Source organism: Electrona antarctica, assembly GCF_951216825.1.
Source record: "Electrona antarctica genome assembly, chromosome: 18".
NCBI classification, from domain to species: Eukaryota; Metazoa; Chordata; class Actinopteri; order Myctophiformes; family Myctophidae; genus Electrona; species Electrona antarctica.
This window is the reverse complement of record NC_136799.1, coordinates 18482114-18506701: the sequence shown is the minus strand read 5'-3', so window position 1 is coordinate 18506701 and position 24588 is coordinate 18482114. Positions and strand designations below refer to the sequence as shown.

The 24588-nt window shown below is 43.1% G+C and overlaps 1 protein-coding gene across 3 annotated transcripts in view; it reads left to right on the top strand.

Moving 5' to 3' along the window:
• gfra4a (GDNF family receptor alpha 4a) overlaps positions 1-22901 on the top strand; it is a 196988-nt gene extending 174087 nt beyond the window's left edge. For 2 of the 3 annotated variants that reach the window (XM_079528114.1, XM_079528113.1), the window contains 3 exons: positions 806-940; positions 17359-17543; positions 19946-22901. In XM_079528114.1, the coding sequence (XP_079384240.1) occupies positions 806-940; positions 17359-17543; positions 19946-20101 (476 nt within the window). In that variant the 3' untranslated portion in view covers positions 20102-22901. Of the gene's footprint in view, positions 1-805; positions 941-17358; positions 17544-19692; positions 19810-19945 lie in introns of those variants that run through there. The other variant, XM_079528115.1, reaches the window with a different exon arrangement.
• Positions 22902-24588: the final 1687 nt, after the last annotated feature.

Genomic DNA, 24588 nt, shown 5'->3' with positions numbered 1-24588 from the left:
AAGACAGACGAGGGGAAAAAGATGAGAGAGAATGAACGAGAGGAATGCGTGAGAGAGAAGTGATTGGCCTTTGCAGACAGCTCAACTATAAGTGACACTCAGGGGGGTTTTGTTGTTTAGAGCTCTGAGACCCAGAAAAATCGAAGGAGGTGAAGTAAACCAGAAACTTTTGTGTAGGCACTGCAGCAATTTTATTTCCCACAAACGTCCTCTAAGAAATACAAACTACAAATCTGTATTACCAATGAATGGCTGCCAAATAATTTCCTTTCGTCAAAAAGGGGGAGAAAAAGCTGTGGGCATAACGGAAATTAGTATATCTGAGGAGTGTCTATTGACCGCTCATGGACTTGGCCCTGGGGCCAGCTGCACTTATCAAAGCTCATCAAAATGTCTGCCTCAGTGGGTACGTGAGTCAGAAAAATTATGTGAGAGTAAAAAATACAGGACAAATACCCAGATAAGTGCCAGATAAGAGCTTTACACTTCGGCTTGTAAGGTGACAATGTGTTTGGGGGTTTGACGTTTTGTTATACAGATTTCCAATGGGATTGAGAGGTCAGTAAGAGGGCATTATGAAAGCATCCATGCAAAAGCTACCAGCTGGCGTGGTCACCTCATTTTGTGTGCCTGTGTCCCTCTTGTGTATCTCTTTGTTTCCCTGTCTGTCTGTGTCTGTTTTTCTCTGTGCTTCTGTTTCTGTCTCTTTTTCTCCTCAAGTACATGACTTTGTGTCTATTTAGTTATTTATTTTTGCTGTCTCTCTCTCCCTCTCTAACCTTCTCTTTGCCCTCCTGTCCTCCAGGAAGTACAATAACTCCTAACTACCTAGACAACTCTACATCCAATGTGGGACCCTGGTGCTCCTGCACCGCCAGTGGCAACCACCGGGAGCAGTGCAACGACTTCCTGGCTTTCTACCATGACAACGTCTGCCTGAGTGAGTGACAGCAAAACAGTTTTGAAACAGGACTGTGTGCTTTAGAGTAATCTCTTGTATGTTTCGGTGTCATGTGGGTTTCGCCACTGCCCCTTAAAGGAGATATAGACATTCAGTGTTGATGTGAGAGGTGTTGCAAAACAGATTCAAATCTGGCTCCATTCCACTAGAATGCAGGCTTCAACCCAGCAGGCATCGGTGGTCAGAACCATCAGGAAAAATAATCTCGCCAACGGTGGTGCTCACCGTCGGCTCCGCGCCTCTTGCGGCCAGCGAGCACCACCGTTGTGACCGATGATTCCTCCCCAGATAGAATCCGAGCTTCAACCAGGCAGCCAAATCGGCGGTCATCCAGGGGTGGTGACTCACCATAACGACTTCCACCATTTCAACAAATAAGCACAAGCAAACCACTTCACATGAACGATGTAACCAGAAGATTTGGTGGGGGATATATAAAGCTGAAAACCAGTTTGTGACTGTATCATTGTATCATGTCCACTCCCCGCTGGCAGCGGACCCTTCTCTCGCGGGGAAGCATGTGTTTCGGGTGGAATCCAGCAGCAGCAGTTTTCATTATAAGACTGTGCACTGTGCATACACACACACACGTCCCGAGTCACAACACCTACAACTGAAAACACCCCAGAGGCAGGAAAACACCCCAGCATCATTATACAGGGGATGATAGAGGGAAAAAGTATATATATATATATATATATATATATATATATATTGCATTTTGGCTTAAATGTTGTCTATATCACCTTCAAAGGACAACTCCAGACTAAATAACTAGGCTCATTTTTCTACTTGGTTTGCTACTTTTTATATAATAATATATCATAAAATATATCATTGGCAATGTTTATTTAAAACAATACGACAACAAGATAATAAAAATACAGCGAAAATAAACGATAAAATTTTAAATAAAGACAATGCTCAAGGTTACTCTTAAGGCAGCTAATAGCATAAGTGTCAAACGTGCATGAGAAAAAGGCACACACATCTTCAGCAACTGTAGATCTATAGTATCAGTATACAGTATCATACATAAAAAGATCACTTTAAATGCAAAGAAATGCTCCACATGGACTCAGGGGTGAAAGTGGTTTTCATTTCTTACAGGAGCTCCCAGAAATTTCATTCTGCGACGACACCCGGACGCGCCGTAAAGCGGCGCGGCCAAAAAATCTTTGGGGGTTCAAACCCCACAGTACCCCTGAAATGCATAGAAAACTGCTTTTTTTTGGCACAGCCAATAAAAAAATTGGGGGTTCAAACCCCACAGTACCCCTGAAATGCATAGAAAACTGCTTTTTTTTATACTGTGCCAATAACATTTGGGGTTCAAAGTAAACCCACAGTACCCCTGAAATGCATAGAAAACTGTTTTTTTTGCACAGTTATACTGTGCTATAAAATTCCTGATATAATATCAGGAATTTCATAATATTATTATTATTATTATTACCTGTGCTTGATGCTGGTCCTGCTGCCACTTCTGCCTCCTCCTCCCCATCTGTCACTCTCTGTCATGCAACTGTATGGTCTTGGTTGTTTTTCTAACTTTGTCTTTAATGACATTATCTTCTTCAACTCTTTCCTTTCTCTTAAAGAGCTGAGCTAATGTTGGTTGCGTTGCCATTTTGCTTATATATATTTTTAGCGCATTCTTCTGCTGACTTTTTAGTTTACTTCTCAAAACAGTTGCCACCGGCATTTCATTATTAGTTTCCTGTTTTGTTTTTTTTGTTTTTTATGAACCAATCAGAACTAAGTATTGCGTTGTGCCAGTCTTGTCAGCCAACCAGAAACATGGTTTGAACGTTAGTGGATTAGAGAGCCCGCCTTCTATATCCGGTCATTTGCACGTATACCTTAGTCAGACAAACGTCCGTTTCCGTATCCGCTCTATAGCGGATTTCCAACCTGCAAAGTGAACTGGTACTGTCTGCACGGCGCTGCTGCGAGCGAACCGAAGGGAGAAACCAAACTCTTCTCCTCCAGTCCGTGCCGTGCGGTGGTGGATTATTAAAATAACAACGGATCATTACGCTGGCTGACACAAACACACTGTTACAATTCAGAAGCACTTTTTATTAAGAAACCCCGATTCTGACGTTAGTAGATTATGTTTTGATTGTTTTCCTCTTGGACATGCGTTTTGGCAGGTTATTTAATATAGTATTTTGATAGCTCCGGTGCGCTCCGGCCGGTCATGTCTTACCGGGTCGGAGCTCCGGACCGTCCCGGCCCACTTTCACCCCTGCATGGACTACTAAGAGAACAAAATATAACAATAAAAATTGTAAAAACATCTAAATAGAAATAAACATGAAGATAAAGTACTGACTGCAGGTCTAATACACAGCAAATGTGAAAGCATATATTTGTATAACAAATCACAGGTAGAAAATCCATCCATCCATCCATCCATCCTTTGGGTGCACTGTACAGAGATTGGATGGCCCTCAACAAGGTCCCCCTCACCCCACTCCTGCAGGTAGAAAATGTGAAAGGTATATCCAAAATTGACCATTGTACAAAATAGTTTTTTAGGGCTGAAGAAAGGTGATATCCCATTTCATGTTTCAGATGAATATGGGCTCTCTGTGCGTGTGTCTGTGTCTCTTTCTTGAGCCTTTTGGTTGTAATCCCCCGACAGAACCAAGACAAGCTTCACCACAGGGAAGCATTGTGCTGATGAGAGGAGAGAGCCTTATCTGCATCCTTGTGTTCTTCAGTCCTCCTAAAATAAATGACAAGAAGCCAACTGTAATTATTGTATTATATGACACATCCTTGAGTGACTGACATCAGTTCAAATGTTTTGAAGATTTGTTTTGCCCTGTAAAACTCTTGCTGTATAATGCTGTGGCATGCCCTCTACTGGTATACATCCAATGACACAGAGACACACAGGACGCACGCACGCACGCACGCACGCACGCACGCACGCACGCACGCACGCACGCACGCACGCACGCACGCACGCACGCACGCACGCACACACGCACGCACACGTTGCAACTTGCCACTGCCCTTCCCTTCCCCCTCTCACATGTACAAATACAATACATGCCCATTTACCTAAAAAAACAAAAAATACGTCATAATGTGCCATTTACATCATATTGTCTCTTTAACACTTTAATTGCCCGGGGTTATTTAATCCATTACATTATAGCGCCCATTCGATTTATAAACACGGACCCCTTTTCCGGACGGACTTCCGGTCCGTGTTGATGTGTGTGTAGTAGGGTTTAATATTTTCCCGGATTTGGCTCATTTTAATTCCCGGGAATTTGCGGACCTTTTCCCGGGCTCCCGCGGGAATTCCCGTCAGAAAAAAAAGAAAAAAAGTGCCCACCAAAATGCATTTATATGTATAGATACTTCATATGTTCAATAGAATAGTGATATTTTTTGGTTTAAAACGTTTTATTTGAATGAAATATGAACATATAGCCTACAATAAAAGTATTAAATTAAAATATTAATAATGTTATAGGCCTACTACGCTATTCAGAAAAAGGGACACAGGAGTTTGCACTAATGTGACTAAGCACGGGGGGAAAAAATAAACGATCTCACGTCTTTCACATAGATACCTTAGCTATGGTCTTTCACCCTTTGAGCATGCAGTGGGTCCCCTTCTCCGCTGCAGAGAATGTGATCATCCCGCTTTGTACTTTATGAAAAGTCTGATTGGGTGTTAAATTAGCCAGCACGTCCAGTGCACAGCACACTGATTATTAGAGAGAGAGAGAGAGAGGGAGATAGAGAGAGAGAAAAAGAGAGAGAGAGAGAGAGACGCTGCATGCTGGTGGTTATTATAAAACAAATTGTAGCCTACTCATCTTTGTTTGTGTTCCGTTTCACGTTATTGCTGCACACATGCAGGCAAAAGCAAAAAGGGGTTTAGAAGTGACAATGTCCATCACAGAGAAAGGAAACTCCTCGCTCCGTCCGTAAAACCATGCGTAAAACACACAATTCTCACAGAGTGACTGATTAGGCTAATGATTGACATGTGCAGCAGCTTTGGGAGCGTGCCTGAAGATGTCTGTCAGACATTCATATTTTGCTAAAGTGTATATAAACTCTATAGGCCCTATCTGATTAATTGCGGGAGGATGCAGGATTCGCGGGGTCCCACTGATTTCATCTTGACCGGCCGTGCCTGCCCGTCCGCAGGTAGGCTATTTAAATACCGCCCGCGCCGCCAACATTTACGTTGGGTCCCGCTGGCTCCAGTTCCCATTGCAGCCCTCGAGTGTAATCCATAATTCCATATAAATATCATCAAACATGTTTGAAAATGATGGGAGGGTTCAGATTGGACATTTGATCACTCATAGATAAGGGGAAAGAACGCGCACTGTGTGAAAACCCCTTTAGTGTAATTTCCCTACAAGAAAAAAAAAACTCCGGGACGACGGGTCCCGAAGAAATTTCCGGGCGGGAAATTGCGTGCCCTATGCCCGGGAGGCCCGAAATCCCGGGATCCCGGCATTAAACCCTAGTGTGTAGCAGCTAACAATAGCCACACCACTCTAGAGTCGATCGACAACAACGGGAGACAAGAATAAATCTATCGCGACTAGCGACTGGACCGCGGAGCGCCGTCTAACACATCTTTTTTCATAATTAGACGGGATGATTTAGATCGCGAGTTATGAACGTTTTAAGATTTTCGTTTTCATCAGCTAAACAGGGGAGGGAGTTTTTCGATGACGTCTCACTCTTGCGCGTCACCGAGGATTGCCCAACAGGCGCTCCCAGGCTGTGGAGCCATGCGATCTGTTCTCATATCAATAAACTTCGTCTTTTGGACAATACTTCGTCCTGAGCGTCGGGCGTTACTAATAGAAAGGACAAAGAACTTCGTCCTGGGCGATGGGAGTGTTAATGGCGTTTAATGTTTGTGTTTGCACCGCTTGTTTTACATCACCATTACATCACCTAATCAACATGAGTTAGACTTTAATATATTAGCGCCCCTCACTTCACACAGGTGTGATTTTTACCCTTTTTACCCATTTTCCTTTCTGTAATTGGAATTCAGATGACTTGATTGGCCGAGCAAAGTACGTATTGAGGATAAAAAGTGAGGGCAGAAAATTGACGACGGAAAAGTGCGGAGACAAATTGTGATTGGCCAGAATGAGATGATATATGATGAAGAGCTCCCCTTACTTTACACGGGTGTGATTTTTGTCATTACACATCACTTACTGATTAGAGGATGGTTTGCCCCACTTGTTTAAGAGCAGGATTGCTGCAGGTGGAGGCAGTTCAGTCTCACTTGAGGCTAGTCGTGAAAGAGCAACAGGATAGAACTGTGAGCCAGGGCCTCATCGCAGGAGGCATTTAAGCCTGTAACAGTTCCTGTTGTTTCCTGTTTGTGGAACGTTATTTTGGTCAGTAGTTATTTATTTTTGTATTTGCACTGTCTGAAGACACTTTTGGAGGTCAATAAAATGCCTGGAAACATGTTTGTGGACCTGTCTACTGCTTGGAGCCTCCGACCATCGGCTGGCATTATCACAACATCCATGCCTTGATTATCCCACACGAGCCACTACAGTCACCACATCATGACATCACAATGTTTATTATACCAGAAGGAAGAATAGAAGGATACTTCCAATTCTACACACTGACGAAGGCTGGATAGCTGAAACAATTGTTTGGATAAATAAGAGAAATAAGAGAATACTCACTCTTGCAATTGAGTGTGACCCTCTTTTAAATGACTAGAACAGTGACATCACAATGATAGTTCACAATGACCATTACTACAGCATTGGCGTCACAAGAAATGAACAGTACACACCTAAAGATCCATCATTTGTATTTATTCAGCCTGTTAGCCACTTCAACTCTAGTGTCCCTATTCAGAGCATTTCATAATAGCCCAACATTCTGTGAAAGTAGGCAAACGTTCAGCAAAAACTTGTAGATCTTCTGTTTCTGGCGAAAAAGTGTGCACACTTAATTGTTCTACTGCATAACCCGCGTTCCCCACTATTTAATCCAATATTCTACGCTGCCGAGATTGTTTTATTACCTTAAGAGCATACGCCGAAGTATTTGCAGCTTTCAACCACGAAAATCCGGCGAAAAATAGTCCAATGGTTTGTTGATCAGACGAGCCAGCGGCCATGACAATGCGAAACGAACTCAGCCTGCACAGCATGTTATAGTCTAAACAAACGGCCCGTTCACATGCATTGGGCTCAATTTCCCAGAAGCCCTAGCAGCCCAGAGGATGACTTGATTTCCGGTTTCGTCATCATAACGCGAAGGCCTCGTCACCAGGTCCGGGACAAATTATTTTAAAACGGCAAATTAAACGCATTAAACAAATAGCGGGTTTAGCGTATTACGCGCGGTGGAACCCTGGATTAAACAATTAGCCGCCGTCAAATTGTTAAAGAGGTTAAGTTATTTGTGATTGCCAAAAGTGTATTATTATGAATGGCAATGGAAAGGGCCTGTGTGAGTGGCAGGATGAAGGGCAGACCAACACAACATTGAAATGCATCTAGCTGCTGTCACACAGAATTGGATCAGACAGCAGAACAGCTGTATGTGTTTAGTTGATTGAATACATAATGTGTTAGGTCAATTCTGTTACAAAAAATAATTCATACAGTAGCAAGATGTCAGGCAGAGTCAACACACTGCTGCTGTTAAACACAAAACTGTAAGTTTAGATCAAATAATAATACGTCACATCACGACACGATGAGCTTACAGACCTGCTGTTTCGTTTCGTTTTGAAAATGTTGTTGTTTGATTTAGCTATTTTGTCTCATCCGGTTAAGGAAATAGGTAGCTGATATATTGCACTTTTACCTTAGCGCTAGGTATACTCTTGGTTGCTTGTTTTTGCAGAAAATGCACTAAAGACTTCTGGTGATTAGTAGTTTTTGTTCCCTACCTATGTTGAATACACTTATTGTAAGTCGCTTTGGATAAAAGCGTCTGCTAAATGACTGTAATGTAATGTAATGTAAATGTAATGTTGTTGTGTTTTGTTCCGCTTTTTTTATTACTTAATTTTTTATTGCCCATTTTGTAGGCCTATATCAAACCAACAGAAAATAACAATTCTGTGAGACATTATGCCACAATAAAAAACTAAGACAAAAATCTTAAACATTATACACACATATACATATATATACATATATATGAGTCACCTCACTGACTGGACTGACTGGTTGAAAAGACGTGTGAGGGTCCGGTCATTGCTGCTTGCAGCTTTAATTTGGAATTATAATTAGAAGCCTCATGATCCACCCCATATATCTTGATAATGTTGTTTCCGCCTTTTTCAATGACAGGCCCAAAATAGGGAGGCCAGGATGAATGTGGTTAATGCCATGAAATTTGTTTGTGGGGCAGCTGTGTCTCAAGTGGTAGAGCAGCCCTTTGGGAAACGTTTTGTGTCAAAGTGTCCTTGAGCAAGAAACTGGACCCGTAACTGCTCCCAAAAAAGCAGGATGGTTTGCCTTGCATTCATCGTAAAGAATAAGTTACAGCCGCTGAGACCAGAAATATGACTCTACTTTCAAACCAACATTGTCTGAATTCAGAAAACCTCTGTATTTGTGTGTGGTTATTTATGACAAGTACGTACGATCACAGGAGACCGCCGGCCTGAGTCATAGTAGTGCTGGTGGCAGATTAATGACATTACAATGACAACACTTAATAAACTGCAGCTGGTATCTTTCTGTCGCAAGAAAGAGAATCCTTGTGCTGCGTAGTAGTTTATGTTTGTCATGTTGTCAGATTAATATGATCAAAGACAAATGTCCCACAAGAGAGTGTGTGTGTGTGTGTGTGTGTGTGTGTGTGTGTGTGTGTGTGTGTGTGTGTGTGTGTGTGTGTGTGTGTGTGTGTGTGTGTGTGTGTGTGTGTGTGTGTGTGTGTGTGTGTGTGTGTGTGTGTGTGTGTGTGTGTGTGTGTGTGTGTGTGTGTGTGTGTGTGTGTGTGTGTGTGTGTGTGTGTGTGTGTGAGCGAGTGTGTGTGTGAGCGAGTGAGCGAGCGCGCTCAATGACACCAAAAGGAATATCCTACTACTGTTGTGTCAGACTTTGATATAAATTAAATCATCATCTTTGTACTTTGTTTCTGCAATAGTACAAAAGTCATTGCGGATTACGCCCCTTAGTGATTTGAACAACTATGGCAATGAAAACATTGATCTTTTCTCTATGTATACAGTAGATGCAGGAATCTCTGTCTGTGTGTCTGACTGTCTGTGTCCACTTTTTGCCCGTACTGTATGGAGATCTATTGCTGACACAATAGAGTTGACTTATATCACACTACAGTGCTGATGTCATGGACTGGCATCTTAACTATTCCGAAAATGGGGACATCATAGTACATACAGAATGATGTCAATGAATAGTAGTCTTCAAAGGACAAAAACTTTGCCGCACACACACACTGGTATAGCCAAAGTGCCAACATCACACATACTGTATGGTGCATGAGAATCATACAACCAAATCAGATGGGAGTAAAAGAACACCTGTCCCTGTGCTGAGAACAATCGGGAACAGCGTCAGGTGATGACTCACTTTCAATTAAGGAGGAGTTATACCTCAAGAATAACCATTAGGCCTATACAATTGTGAGAGGATCTGGAATATTAATTCCTTGTCAGAAAGACAACTAAAATGACAAAATGAGCGGCAACAGGGTATAATATTCTTATACCGAATGGTGCTGCGGTACTCTGCTATGTGTGATCATCGTTACTCACTGATTCTTGAGACGTACTATAGGTTAGTGTAAGTTGTGTGGTGTGTTTTGAGTAGATCTTTGTATTATGCTGTACATGACCAAGGTGGATGTGAATAACAATTCCTTTTTGACTGACATCACAGGCTGGCAGTACAAGATCCATATTGGGAGCCCCACCATTTCCACGTGGATCTCGGGATCCACGTGGCATTAGATTTTGGGGGGTTTTGCTGTGTGGGTGTGGGTGTAGTCTGACTGACTTCATCCCTTTGTCAGAACATTTTACATTCATTATATTCCACACCCCATGTTCCTCTCACTCATTCCATCTTATAATAGTAATTCATTTACTAAAATAATTGCCTATTACTCAATGACAAATTAAATGAATGGCATCCTCTAATGTTGTCATTCTCTAAGTAACAGCCTTAAAAAAAGAACAAATTACTTCCATAACATCTATTAGTGGACAATTTTGCTCTGATATCAGCAAAGTATTTAGTCAGAGCCAATGTCGTTTCTCCAGCAGTAGCTGCAAATCTCATTTTCAAAACGAAAAATCCTTATGCGCAGCCTGCATCTGGAGAGCTTTCTCTGGGTTCGTAAACAAGACAAGCTACTCAGCCATGTTGACTGTAAGCTCCTCAGAGACCTGAGGAAACAAACCTCAGCCTGACTATCCTCATTTCTCAGCACAGGGATCCACAGAGGAAAAACCTTCTGCCACACTCGGTCTCGCTCTCTGCGCAAATGGATTATCTCGGTTGAACGGCTTTCGGCATAATATACGAACGTGATAATAAGGACGAAGGCGTTTCTAATGGGAGAGAAGATTTACAGACCAATGGCGTGCATTAGCAGTGTGCTCCCACTTGGAGTTCAATCCCGTTTTGCCAGATTAGGGCAACGTTGTCAGGATGGTGAAGGTAATGGTGATGGTGCGGTATAATGATTCAGTAGTACTTTCATATGAATTGATAATGGAAGACCTGCACTGGAAGAGTTTGCAAATATGTTTTCCTTATGCTAAGAAAAGATCAAATTTAATTGTACCCCAAGGGCAAATTCTGTTGTTACAGCCATTAACAGAATACATAAATAGAACAGAAGGATCAGCATCTCAATGTAATACAGACATCTCATCTCATTAATAATCTCTAAATATGAAAGCCATCTGAGGTGAATGTTCACATTACTGTGTATCACTAGTAATAGTCCCACCTGTGAGTTTTATTTATTTTTTGGAATGTGATGAAGTTGTCAATTCAAAATTGTAAAAACACAAGGCAGCAGCACAGTGTGTGCATTAATGTGCATATTAATAATTTACACTACACAAATGGGGTGCAATGTAGTTTCATACCCTGTGTGCTTTCGTGCGTGCGTGCGTGCGTGCGTGCGTGCGTGCGTGCGTGCGTGCGTGCGTGGAGCCCTGGACCGAAACATCCCGCCAGAGCCTTCCTCTCACACATTGTCTCCCACTCTGTGTTTAAAGTGTCTATCATAATAAAGTAAAAATACAAAATAATGTGGAGCTACCCACCCTCATTGTGAACGGCAGGAAGTCAAAAGCCGTTTCAGAAGTGTCATGCTGACGAACTTCCGTCCAGCTCCCACAGGGTCTCCTTAATAATCAGCTCAAACAGAATTGAAAAGTTCAGGGTTAATTGTGGTTAATTGTTTACACGTGTGCCTCATTGTAATGATGGAGCACCTCTTGCCTCTCTCATCACCTCCTGATCAATATTCAGGAAATAAATAGTGCCTGCCAAAATGTGTTACTTGTGTAATCACAACGTAGCAAAGTTGTTATTAAATGTTTTAATAATGCCTGACGCGTCTCCTACTGAGGAAATGGCTCCTGTTTCAGAATTAAATCACCGTTTATGTCATTTAAATGCAACCTGCACCTTTTCATTCAGTGGTATTTTGTTGTTTTACAAGTTAAGCGGGCAGTGTTTTCTATGGCGAGCCGCCGAGCCCGGTTTTGCTTTTGAGCGCTAGGGCCCCATTTACTTACTTGCTTGCTGAGACAGGACTTCAGCTGCCCTTTGATGACTCTATAATTGAGTGTAATTTGGTTTGCTGCCGCCAAACTAATGAGGTGGACAGAGAAAGAGAATAGTGCTGGGAAGAATGCAGTCCTTTGAAACCAAAGGAGGAGGAGGCAGAGAGGAGGAGGTGTAGTGAGGGGGGCGTTAAAAACATCGCTTTTTAGTGTGTGTGTGTGTGTGTGTGTGTGTGTGTGTGTGTGTGTGTGTGTGTGTGTGTGTGTGTGTGTGTGTGTGTGTGTGTGTGTGTGTGTGTGTGTGTGTGTGTGTGTGTGTGTGTGTGTGTGTGTGTGTGTGTGTGTGTGTTAGTGTTTTTAAAACAGCTGTCACCGGTAGCACTTACCTCCTCATCACAGCAATAATAATAACCAAATTGTTATGCAGAAAAACAGGCAGGCAGTCATCTCCGGACTTTTGAACTGTCTTTTCCCCGAAAGCTTGAGTGTGTTGAGGGGAGACAAAAAAGAAAACAACAACAGAGGACAAATGGAGGTTAAACGCATTTTCCCCCAATTATTTTAAATTGTTTTGTGTATTCTGTGAGTTGATTGTAGAAACAAAAAGGAAAAGGGTGTTTGGGGAGGGGGTGAAGTGCAGTGAAGGCAGGGAGGAGTTGTGCAGGAAGAGAGAGGGGACGGGGAGACGGGGATGGACTCATCCGGTCTTCTGGAACGCCCGCCCACACCGCTCCACCGCTCCACCATCCCCCGCTGCAATCAACCGAGGATGTGTTTGCTCTCGTATGGCGTCGCAGGCGCAGCTCCAGGGAGAAGAACTGGTGGAGTCATTGCAGTGGGGCCTTCCCTCAGGGAGCGAAGGAAGTCGGGGAGACGGGGCGATGGCGGTGCGCTTAAACAACCATGTCCAAACATTTACAAAGGGAACTGTCACAACAGCTTACTGCAAGATATCAATTGGCACTTCATCTCTCTTGTGTGTCAGCAGGGGGGCAGACCTACTGTTGTGAGCAGCTGGAATAGCTCTCTCTCTCTCTCTCTCTCTCTCTCTCTCTCTCTCTCTCCCTCTCTCCCCCCCCTCTCTCTTTCCCTCTCTTTCTCTCTTCATCTCATCAGTCAGCCTGCCAGATAGCAGTCCCTGCTTTGCACGCTGCAGAGCTCTAACTGCACGCTTTGCTGTGAGACGCAGCACACTTCTCCACCTGTCCCAGCACTGCTAATGACCTGCAGGGCCATTAGCTTGGTGGTCCACAGCCATTATCACACCGTGTGCGTGCGTGCGTGCGTGCGTGCGTGCGTGCGTGCGTGCGTGCGTGCGTGCGTGCGTACGTTCATGCGTGTTTACGCAACGCACAAGCACACACACACGCACAAGCACACGCGCACACACACACACACACACACACACACACACACACACACACACACACACACACACACACACACACACACACACACACACACACACACACACACACACACATACAGAGAGAGAGAATACACACACCAATATGTATACATATCCACCTTTCCTGACAGTCTGTCTTGCTCATGCTATTGACTTGGTCTCTCTCGCACGGTATGTTGCAAGGTGCGGCTTTCCTCTAATTAGCTGATACCGCTGGCTAATCAGGGGGAAGTGGGAGCTATGGGATAGAATTCCAATGTTGCATTGTCTTGCTACTGAAGGGGGTAAGTCCATTACAATGGTGGAAATTGTTGTTTGCAAAGCCAAACGTCTCCATGCTCCTCCTCAAAGCTGGACATGGGTGAAGTTTCTTTTGTCTGAGCACAAATCCTGGCTCCACTCCTTGAACCGCTAGCCACGACTATTAAAAAAATATGTTCTTGTATAATGAAGTGAAACAAAATGAGAATTCAAGCTGAATGTCAGGCTACCTGCATCCATCATAGAGCATAAGCTGTGGTGATGTTAATTGATGAATCTCTCACTCATATCTTCATTTGAGTATATTTTAATAGAAGTGACTTTCATGGAAAAGTAACTGTCACTGAGTATCCCATTAGCAGATTGAAAATGAATGCGTTTGGAATATGAATTTGTTTCATGACCGCAAGTCGATGTGGTAGATGTATGGCTAAGAGATATCTTGACTCCTATGGACGCCATCAAGCCATGTAAATTCACTTATATGAATTATACTATACATTTACAAGATTTTTGAATCCAGAGGAGTTTCTTGGAGAGGTTAGGGTTATGTTGCTTGCTTGCGTCAGAGATTCTAAATGTTGCATCATGGGAAGGTGACAATGGTGTTACACATTGTCAACCGATAAAATATTACAAAAATAATATAAAGATGTGTTGCATTTTCTAATAAATGTAATTGCGACGCTTATGGAAGTGGTTGAAGTGATTTTGATGCTGTCCTAATTGCCTAGAGCAGGGGTTCTCAACCCGTGGGTCGCGACCCCTCGGGGGGTCGCCAAATTATTTTAGGGGGTCCCCAAATTATTTTCAAAAAATAAATAAAAAAAATCACGATTTTTCAAAAATAGCAGACCTACAAGCTCGTAGCGTGCCACTCGGTGGGGCGCTATGAGCTTGTAGATCTGCTATTTTTCAATAGCTAAATTATAACAATGCTTAAAACACCAAAAGGGGTACCCGCCCAAAATGGTTTAAGGTTATTGTAGCAGTCAATTTATATTGGGGGTCGGGAGGGGGCGGGGCGGGGGTCCCGAGACATTGCCAAAGCATTTCCGGGGGTCCCCGGCCAAAAACGTTGAGAACCCCTAGCCTAGAGGGTGGGTGGACGCTGGACGGTGTACATCACAAACGTAACGTGGACCTGCGAGGCTCCGATCCGCACCAAACTTGCAACCAACACTGGTCAGGGGTCTGCCATCAGAACTCATTGCTCTGATCAGCCAACACTGGTCAGGGGTCTGCCATCAGAACTCATTGCTCTGATCAGCCAACACTGGTCAGGGCAGGGGTCTGCCATCAGAACTCATTGCTCTGATCAGCCAACACTGGTCAGGGGTCTGCCATCAGAACTCATTGCTCTGATCAGCCAACACTGGTCAGGGGTCTGCCATCAGAACTCATTGCTCTGATCAGCCAACACTGGTCAGGGGTCTGCCATCAGAACTCATTGCTCTGATCAGCCAACACTGGTCAGGGCAGGGGTCTGCCATCAGAACTCATTGCTCTGATCAGCCAACACTGGTCAGGGGTCTGCCATCAGAACTCATTGCTCTGATCAGCCAACACTGGTCAGGGGTCTGCCATCAGAACTCATTGCTCTGATCAGCCAACACTGGTCAGGGGTCTGCCATCAGAACTCATTGCTCCGATCAGCGCAATATAGGCCTGGATTTGAAAATCTAGTATTAACTAATTTGGCTGAGGACTCCTGTTACCCCTCAAGGACCCCTGGGGGTCCCACTCCCCGGATGCCAATTTGAGAACCACTGCCGTAAGACCCTCACCTGTGGCATTACATGTCATACCTATAGTCTTCATCTTGTGCCTCTCCTCTCAGCCTATGCTGTCTGTCCTCATCACAAAAGAAACAAAATAACTACTACTGTATATTTACAAATAGTAGCCTGGGCGTTTAAAGGAGAATTCCGCAGTAGCCGTTTTTGACTGAATTCCGTTCATAATGTGTATGTGAACCACTGTTAGTGGCGATAAAAAAATAAATAATAATAATAATAATATAATATATAATATATATATAATCCTCCAGTTTGTGAGCGAGCGGTGGCTGAGCATTGTGGAGGAGATATTTGTGATGGAGAAACTAACTCATGACTTGAGCATTCAAGAGAGTCTATTCCTCGAAAAATGGGAGAAATGGACTGAATATTGAACCCAACAAGACCACACCAGTAACAATGATGATGGAATATGATGCTTGATAATGTTACATAACCCCTGCACTGTGACTGTAACTGTATGAAAAAAAGCTATTGAATTTAGCTTTCATCTCAAAATAACGAGTGCCTCTGGGAATTTCAATATGCAATAATGACTCGAAGTTTCAGTGTAATAGCCAGGCTGAAGTAGGTGCTAATTATCATGAATGGAGGCATACATTCAGTTTGCCTGTGTAGGCTGTGAGCTAAAACAGAAAAGGCTCTTTATCATAACAGACTACTCGAGCTCCTTAGCAGCCGTAAAGCTGGAGGGGTTTCTACCTCACTTTCCAGGTTTATAAATAATACTGTGCATTCCAATTTACACACACGCACTGCTTTGAGAGCAGTGAACATCAAAAACGAGAACCCTGTATTTGTGCAGAGAAATATTTGGCTTTTGTCTCCGCAGGCCGAAGGTGTGGCCGAGACTATGTTTTGCCCCTGGCCTGTCTGTCAGTGTGTGTGTCCCTCCATCCGTCCGTCCGTCTGTGAGCAATCTCATGGAGTAATCTCTGTCACCATTGGCTCGATCGACGTGAAACTGTGCACACAGTCCCTGGATGCAAGAGCAGAACCTCTGCCCCAAAATGTGAATCTTATTACACACATTCATCTAAATACTAATGTATCAGGCTGACTTTAACCGTGCATCCCTACGAGTCAGTAGGATGCTGGGTTGTCCTCACATGTCACAATCCTATCATAATTACACAGCCTTGCCCATTCATATAATCACAGTGTGACCCATTTTATCACAAAGAACCTTTCATGAAAAAACGTCAGAGAAACATCAACAAATGCAAAACAGAGGGCAGATGGCTGACGTGGAAATTACACAAATTTCCCCATCACCACATGGATGACAAGAGCATAAGAATACGGTATGAATGTCATCCGGTGAATTTCAGAGGTGGAAAGTAATGGAGTACAGTACATTTATTCCAGTACAATATTACTGGATACTGGAGTATTAGCAATTTTCAACACTTTTACTTCTACTCCACTACATATTAGAGGCAAATATTGTACATACTCCACTACATTAATTTCAAAACTTTAGTTACTAGTTATTTTGTTTGTACCACTTGTGCACCACTTTAGCCCTATATAATTTGGCAATTTGAAAATAGTTCATCTCTACAAGCTCATGACACATTGCGTTGCAACGCGTTATGCGCTTGTAGATCTTAAAACTGCACACACGCACGCACGCACGCACGCACGCACGCACGCACGCACGCACTCACGCACACACCACTTGTAAGCATCATAAAGAGTTCATATTTAGATGTAATGTTCATGTACAGTAAACTGTTTGTATTGCTTTTGAAAGAAGCATAAAACATTCAAGCTTTCACATTGCATACTCTTTCTTTATTGCTCATCTCTCTCATTCATTCAGCACCATGGACAGCGACTTCTGTCTGTCTGTCTGTCTGTCTGTCTGTCTGTCTGTCTGTCTGCTTAGCGGTCCAGGCACGTTCAGACAGTGTGTCGTGGGTTCGAGTCCCGATCCAGACAAATTTTGCTGTGTGTCTTCCCCCCATCTCTCTCCCCGTTTCCTGTCTATCTACTGTGATCTATCAATAAAGGCAAAAAAGCTTTAAAAAAAAGATATCTTTATGGACTGCGACTGCGTATAATTTGAGTTCCAAATTCAAAACCAGAAAATAACTACTGATCTACAGTCAATCTTCTCGTGTTCCACATGAATCTGATCATTTTCATCATGTTTGCGTTCCAGAGCATGCCATCTTGGCTTTCGGGAACGGGACAGATGTGAAGACTGGCGCCAGTCAGCCTGGCATGCCCAGCCCAGGTTCAGACAACCACATCCCACACCTGGCCGTTGCCACTACCACCACTAGCCCTGCTGGCATCACTGTGGAAACGGAGCAGAACATTCTGAGAGCACAGATACCTACACAGGTGAGGAACGAAATGACAACAACAACAACAATCTTGACACATGTACAGTGTGCTCTTGTACTGTATATGACTCAGTATGACATTCTGTGAACCTGCAAGCCGTCATAGCGGAGACATTGTTCCTGTGTTCATCAAGCCTACTGTAAGGGCCAGACAATATTGCATGTCGTATAGGAGTATAGGAGCATGTTATCAATCAATGGTCCTTTCTTAGGAAGGAGCTCCTACACTTAACTAGGAGTAGTGACCAGCATGCGTGAACATTCATGGGAAGGAGAAAAGTTAGAAAACACGCTTACTAAAACATGTTGTTTAGAGAACTCTGCGACTGACCCTTTGTTGATATTTCAGCACATGCTGTTCCAAATTCAGCTCTCACAACTGAAAGACATGCTGCCTAGTCAATTCATTGAAATGGTTCATTTGCATACATAGTGTATGTCCATAGTACTTAGAGTACATAATTAGTAACAGTGCCTGCCCACCAGCGCAGAAGTCTTTGAATGAACCGTAATGTATCCGACTTGGCCGAGTGTCTACTGCATGAACACAGTTGGACGTGTTCGTGGGAGGATTGTCCTCATGTGTGGGGTGGTCTCCTCACTGGCAGGTGAGCCAGTAGGGTACAACAGCAGTGTGGGGTGGTCTCCTCACTGGCAGGTGAGCCAGTAGGGTACAGCAGCAGTGTGGGGTGGTCTCCTCACTGGTAGGTGAGCCAGTAGGGTACAACAGCAGTGCCGCCCGATGTGTCACAGGGAGCAATGAATTGGATTAACGATTAAAAGACAGCAGTAAAAGATAATTGGTTACTCTAATTTAAAATTAAAATGAATAAAACAAATTACTACAAATTAAAATGAGTAAACATTCACATTGCGCTGGTGCTACGCTAAAAGCCAGCTGCGTCTATTTCCCCCATTTCTCTGCTATTATTGCAGCACGCTATCACACATACACACACACTATTATAGTTACGCTTCAGACTACCCAGAAAAGGAATACAATTTAATTCTCAATTCCTCTGCCTACGATAGCCTAATATGCAGATTCATTCATTTCCCCACCACTCCTCTTGTCATTGTCATAGATGGCACACTCACTACACTCTACAGTACTATTTTATTAGCTGAAATTATGAATAAATAATAATAATAGAAATAACTGCAAAATTGTGCTCCTCTGAGCACAGGTCTCCTCCAGGTCGGGTTGCCTAACCGGGACCACAAACTAGGAAGACAGTCAAAGCCACTTAGAATGGGATCTGAAAAATGCATTCATCTTGATCACATAAACCCAGAGATAATACTGTATGCACTGATTTGTGGACAAAATCTGTATAGGAGTAGGAGCAAAAAGTGTGTTTTGAAGAAAACGCTAAATGGCAGAAGACTTTGTTTTTATTTCGACGTCAGGCCTAAATGGGAATCCAGGAAAAAGTGTTGTATGCAATTTCACTTCACATTCACTTTCACTCAACTTTTAACTTATGTAGCACAGTAGCAATCACTCCCACCGCTGGCACGATATATAGATGAAATGAACACTAATAATGTTTTCACCGCTACTGTACAACTCATGTGTTTGTAACAGCTGTACTGAGTTTGTGCACACGCGAGAAATGCTTATTTACCATCCATCTTTGTGACTGATCTACTAAAAGCAGCCTGGACAAGTAAATTAACAACAGTTAAGTTCACACTCCTGTTCTTTCTCAGCACAGCTCTGTTTCTCTCAACACTCCGTTAGGCAGAGCAGGGAAACCAGTTTGTTTCAGCTCTATCTGGTGATGTATTGCCGCCTTAATGGGCAGAGACCAGACCAGAGCACGAGGCACAAAGCGAAGACAGTCCTCTGCGAGGAACGTTAGGGTGACAACGGCTAGGGAGACTCGTTCCGTGTTGTCACTAGGCCTCTCCACTGTGAACGATTATAGCTCACCGCCAGCAAACACCAGACACGTCTGTGGGACAAAGAGATAGGGAAGATAGGAAGAGACAGGTGCAGAGCAGCTGAGGGGAAGTGAGAGAGAAAGAGAGAGAGAGCAAAGACGTGGAGCAGTGAAGGATGGACAGAGACAGAGGCCAGGTGGGGAAGAGAGTTGCACTTGAAGCTCGGCAATTGAACACTTTCTTTGTGCATATTTGTGTAGTTAAAGGCATTCCTCGCTGTGAAATTGCGTCTGGGCTGATAAGTGATAGTGTCCTCACCGACGGAGCTCATCTTATTTCCGAGGTCAGATATGGGAAATGCAGCCATTATCTCCATACAGGTGCTCATAACACGCTCATAAATCTTTTTATGAGTTTGTTTGCAAGAATGCCAAAAGAAATACAAAATATAAACAGATGTGTGTCTGTGTCCTATGGTTTCTGAGTCTATGTATACGTCTGTTTCTTCTGCAGGGCAATGAGAATGATAGACTGTGGGGTGACGAAGAAGAGTCCACTCTTCCCTCTCCGGGCTTGTCGGACCATGCTGCTGAGCCCCTGCGCCTGTCCGTCACCCTAGGCTGGGCCCTGCACGCCCTCTTCCTGTTGCTGATGCTCACCTGCCAGTAAATAGGCCTCTCCTTACAACATGGCCTCCATTGACAAGCCTACAGACCTGGGGAGGGCAGGATTGGAGGGAGAGAGCCGTTTCTATTTGATGAAAACAGAGAGATGAGGAAGGGTTCAATCTGTCTGCTATGCCCTCTCCCCAACCCTGCCCCTCCCCCCTACTTTCACAACTCACAGTTATCTCTTTTCTTTGTGAATTTTGACTCACCGTGGATGTATTGTAAGCCTGTGGCCCTTTGGAAGTTGACAAGAGAGGCTGCGTTTGCATTTCCAGGGGGAATTATTTTACCAAGAAACTCAGAAAATTCCAATTTCCCACTTCTGCCCCTGAAGAAGAAAAAAACACTATACACCCACACAAACATGCTTGCACACACACGCACGCACGCACGCACGCACGCACGCACGCACGCACGCACGCACACACGCACACACACACACACACACACACACACACACACACGCGCACACACGCACACACACACGCACACACACACGCACACACACACACACACACACACACACAGACTTTATGTAAACACAAGACATTGTCTATCCTGAAAACATGCCTGTCTTTGAAGTCGGCCTACAGTGAAAGGGACCATGGGATCTTTTGGAAGGTGTACAGACAGACAGAGAGAGAAGAGCGTTATTTTGTACTGATGATGCAGTGACGTGAAACATGCCACACAAAAAAAAGACCTGTATTTTATTTATTTTTCCTTTTTGTCCTAGAACATTCCTTGATGTAAAAAAAAAAGAAAGAAAACCCCAAGAAAAATAATCTATGTGAAAGACTTTCCTCAGATGAACTCTGGAAGCGTACAAGAATCGAGATGGATGAGTGTCCACATAGTGCACAATGGTTCATTAAGCTTGGCTATTTGTTTCAATGTCACATATTTTTTAGGATTTCAAAGTATTACGAAGAGGTTAACTTTGCTATCATCTGATAAACCCCAAATGTCCGTTAGAAGCACACACTTTTATCAAATCATGCCACGATAAGGTATTTTTTACTGTATAATGTTGCTAGTGCTTTAAGTTCTAGATGCTAAGAGAATCATTTCCAAAACGCTATATGTGTCCATTTTTGGTGGAAGAATCATATCTTAGGTGTACAGTATCATTCATTACATTTCTCGAACATACTGATTGTCAGATACTCAAGATGTCAGTTTGTACAGGTGTTGGCACTGTCAGTGAAGGACCTACATCACCCATCTTTCTTTCTGGAACACATTTTAACGCAATAGCTTTAGGTTGAATGAAACAGGCAGCAAAGAACATGAAGTAGGTCGAAATGCGGAATGCTACAAGTGCAGTGACATAAAGAGAAGGGAAGAAGATGTATACAGTATATATTTTTATGTAATGTGGACTTCGCCACAAAGAAAGAAAAACATATATATATTCAGAAGTCTGTGACCACCGCACATGTTTTGCCATCACAGGGAGAATGAATACAGATGGTGTGGATATTGACATGAAACGAAGGACCCATCTTTAAAGAGACAAGGCCAGTGCCTGCTAGGAAACCATGGCTTCAGTGTGAGTGGAAGGAGTACTTTATTTTTCTTTCATGTAAAAGCACAACCCTACTTTGTGAGGCAGCCGTGTCTGTTGATCGTTCTGAGCTTGAGACACCAGAAGCTGTAGCCGAACTTATGCTTGGTTGTGTTCCAGTGTCTCGTGCCAAAAATAGCCGATGCACAAGCTCACAAAGTGCTGCACAGTTCGGCTATTTTCATTGATTGACATCATCATACGACAGAGTACAAATTAAGCATGAGGCTGCTTCACTCACGTTTGAACCCCAGTCTTGATTAAGTAACATTTATCCTTTGGGAAGTGAACAAATTACATTGTGGTTTTGTTATTAAAGGCACTTCCTGAACTTTGGCAAATTGTTTATGAACTTGTGAAAGAATGGTTCCATAAAAGGATGGGTCATTTTCAACATACCCATGTCTGGTTTGGGTCAGTATGCCTTGTATCACCTTTCGATGCAAGATATTCTAAAGATCTACAGTATATTTCTTTGTTATTGAAATGTGCAGCACTGAAAAATTATACAAATGCCACATCAAATTACAAGTTGAAAATCCTGTAATATTCAGTTATGTTGTGGTGAAAATGATAGAAAAGTGTTTCGTCCCAAATTACACACTCAAATTGATATTGTTTTTCAGAATGTTAAAATGGGCCTAAGCCAGTACCACACAATGGGCATTTTATAAGCTCATGTGCCCCAATTAACAGCTGCTGGATTTTTTCTGATGTACATTCTTACAAAGCAAAACACAGTCATGACTGCTGTCCAACAAACAAACAAAAAACATCTGCAATATAAGACCGTATTTTCAGGAAAAATAATTCAAATTCCCTCACTGACACCCATGTATTTTTAAAACCCGAAAGGTACGCTATAACACGTTTCATCGTGTACCGAGTACCAAGCAAGCTCACCATTCACCGTGATTTGATCCAAGTAAGGAAAGCCACTACAAATTGCAGCTACGTGGTTCTTCCACTCACAGCAGTGATAAGTGGTCGGTCAAAGATCTCTTTGTCCCCCTTCGTCTCACAGGGTGTCTGTCTCTTATCACTCTGTGACACCAGCCCCAGCTCCATTGCCCTGTCTTGATTCCATGTGTGATTTATCTGTCAGGGGACACCGCGTCCTCTGCCAGCCGTGAGGTGACTGACCAATCAGTCTGCTTCTTCTTGTTTCCTCTGCTGCACAGGCAGACATTTGACATGACGTGTCACTTTTCTCTGAAATAAAGAACACTGTAAATGGACATTCTGGAGTTTTTTTGCTGATTTTATTTGTTGTTTGTATAGAAGTATTTGGGGATTTCACAAACTCAAAGATGAATATAAGAATGTGGTTTAAATTAAATTGATGTATAGTCCAAATGGCAGAATGATGATAACTTTGATGTGGGTTTTGCAGCATGCAATATCCCGCACGCACGCACGCACGCACGCACGCACGCACGCACGCACGCACGCACGCACTGTCTATACTACACTATAGTATACAGGTACATTACACACTATTTTCAATAGCACGTAAGAAAATCACTTTCACCTAGAAACTCCATTCACACTTTTTATAATTTAGCTTACTGTGGACACATGCTGGAACCTTTTCCTTTGAAATGTTTTGTAGTTTCTGAGTAAAACGCCCAATGCATTCTCAATGGCAATAGCACAAACTTTGGCACGCTACTAGTCCTATACACTAGAAACCCCATTCAAACTTTAATAGGTTCATCTTTCGGAGGACATGTTTGCCTGAAAATGAATCTTTGAAATGTTTCATAGTTTTAGAAATAGTGCTTTCAAATTTGAGAAATGTATAATTGGGGATAATGGAAGATTCTGGCACGTCAAAAAACACATTCACCTAGAAACTCCAATCTACTCTCTCTTTCTACTTATCCTCAGTTGTTTTCCTTGTTCTATAAGTCTCTCGGTGGAAGTCGTGGTGGCATGAGGCTTGAACCTGCTAGTGCGCTGCAGTGCAAATATCCAGGTACTGTATCAGCGATCTATTCGCTCACCACCATACCTTTACCAGTCTGGGTGAGATTTCTGTGTGCTTTTATCTTCTTTCTTCAAAGTAAAGTTTCAGAGTATAGAGCAGAGTGGGATTTGAACCCACAATGTCTGGATCATGTGGACAAACAACACTGTGAGCTATCATGCTCTCTGTGTTCTCTCGTGGTTTTTCCTCTCTTTCATCTGACTAACATCCATGACCATGATAAAGCACTAAAGACACATGATGGAACTGCAAACACTGTCAAGATGCTCTGTACATGATCCCAAGGCCCCATTTGAAGTGACAACCAGAAGAAGAACATAAAACAGAAGCCAAACTATGAGGACTCTCAGAGAGCCTCAGTCAGTGGCTCCCAGTGTTAAGGCAATATCTATGTGAGCCAGAGATTGTGAGAATGTGAGTTCAAACCGAGCTGAGCTCTGTGTACTTTCACTCTGAAAAACGACACTATGTCTTCCGAAACCATGAACTATAGTATGTCCCTTTTTCAAATTTGAAAGCACTATATTTCTAAAACTATGAAACATTTCAAAGATTCCTTTTCAGGCATTTGAAAAAAAGACAAAAATCACTCCGAGACCATGGGCTACAGCCCATGGTCTCGGAGTGATTTTTGTCTTTTTTTCAAATCCTCAAAAATGATGGAAAACGGCATGCTATAGTATGCCGTTCGAGACCATGGGCTATAGCCCATCGTCTCGGAGTCATTTTCGTCTTTTTTTCAAATCCTCAAAAATGATGAAAAACGGCATGCTATAGTATGCCGTCCGATATGGGCTATAGCCCATGGTCATAAATGATCAAAAAACGAGGATTTGAAAAAAAGACGAAAATCACTCCGAGACCATGGGCTATAGCCCATGGTCTCGGAGTGATTTCCGTCTTTTTTTCAAATCCTCAAAAATGATGGAAA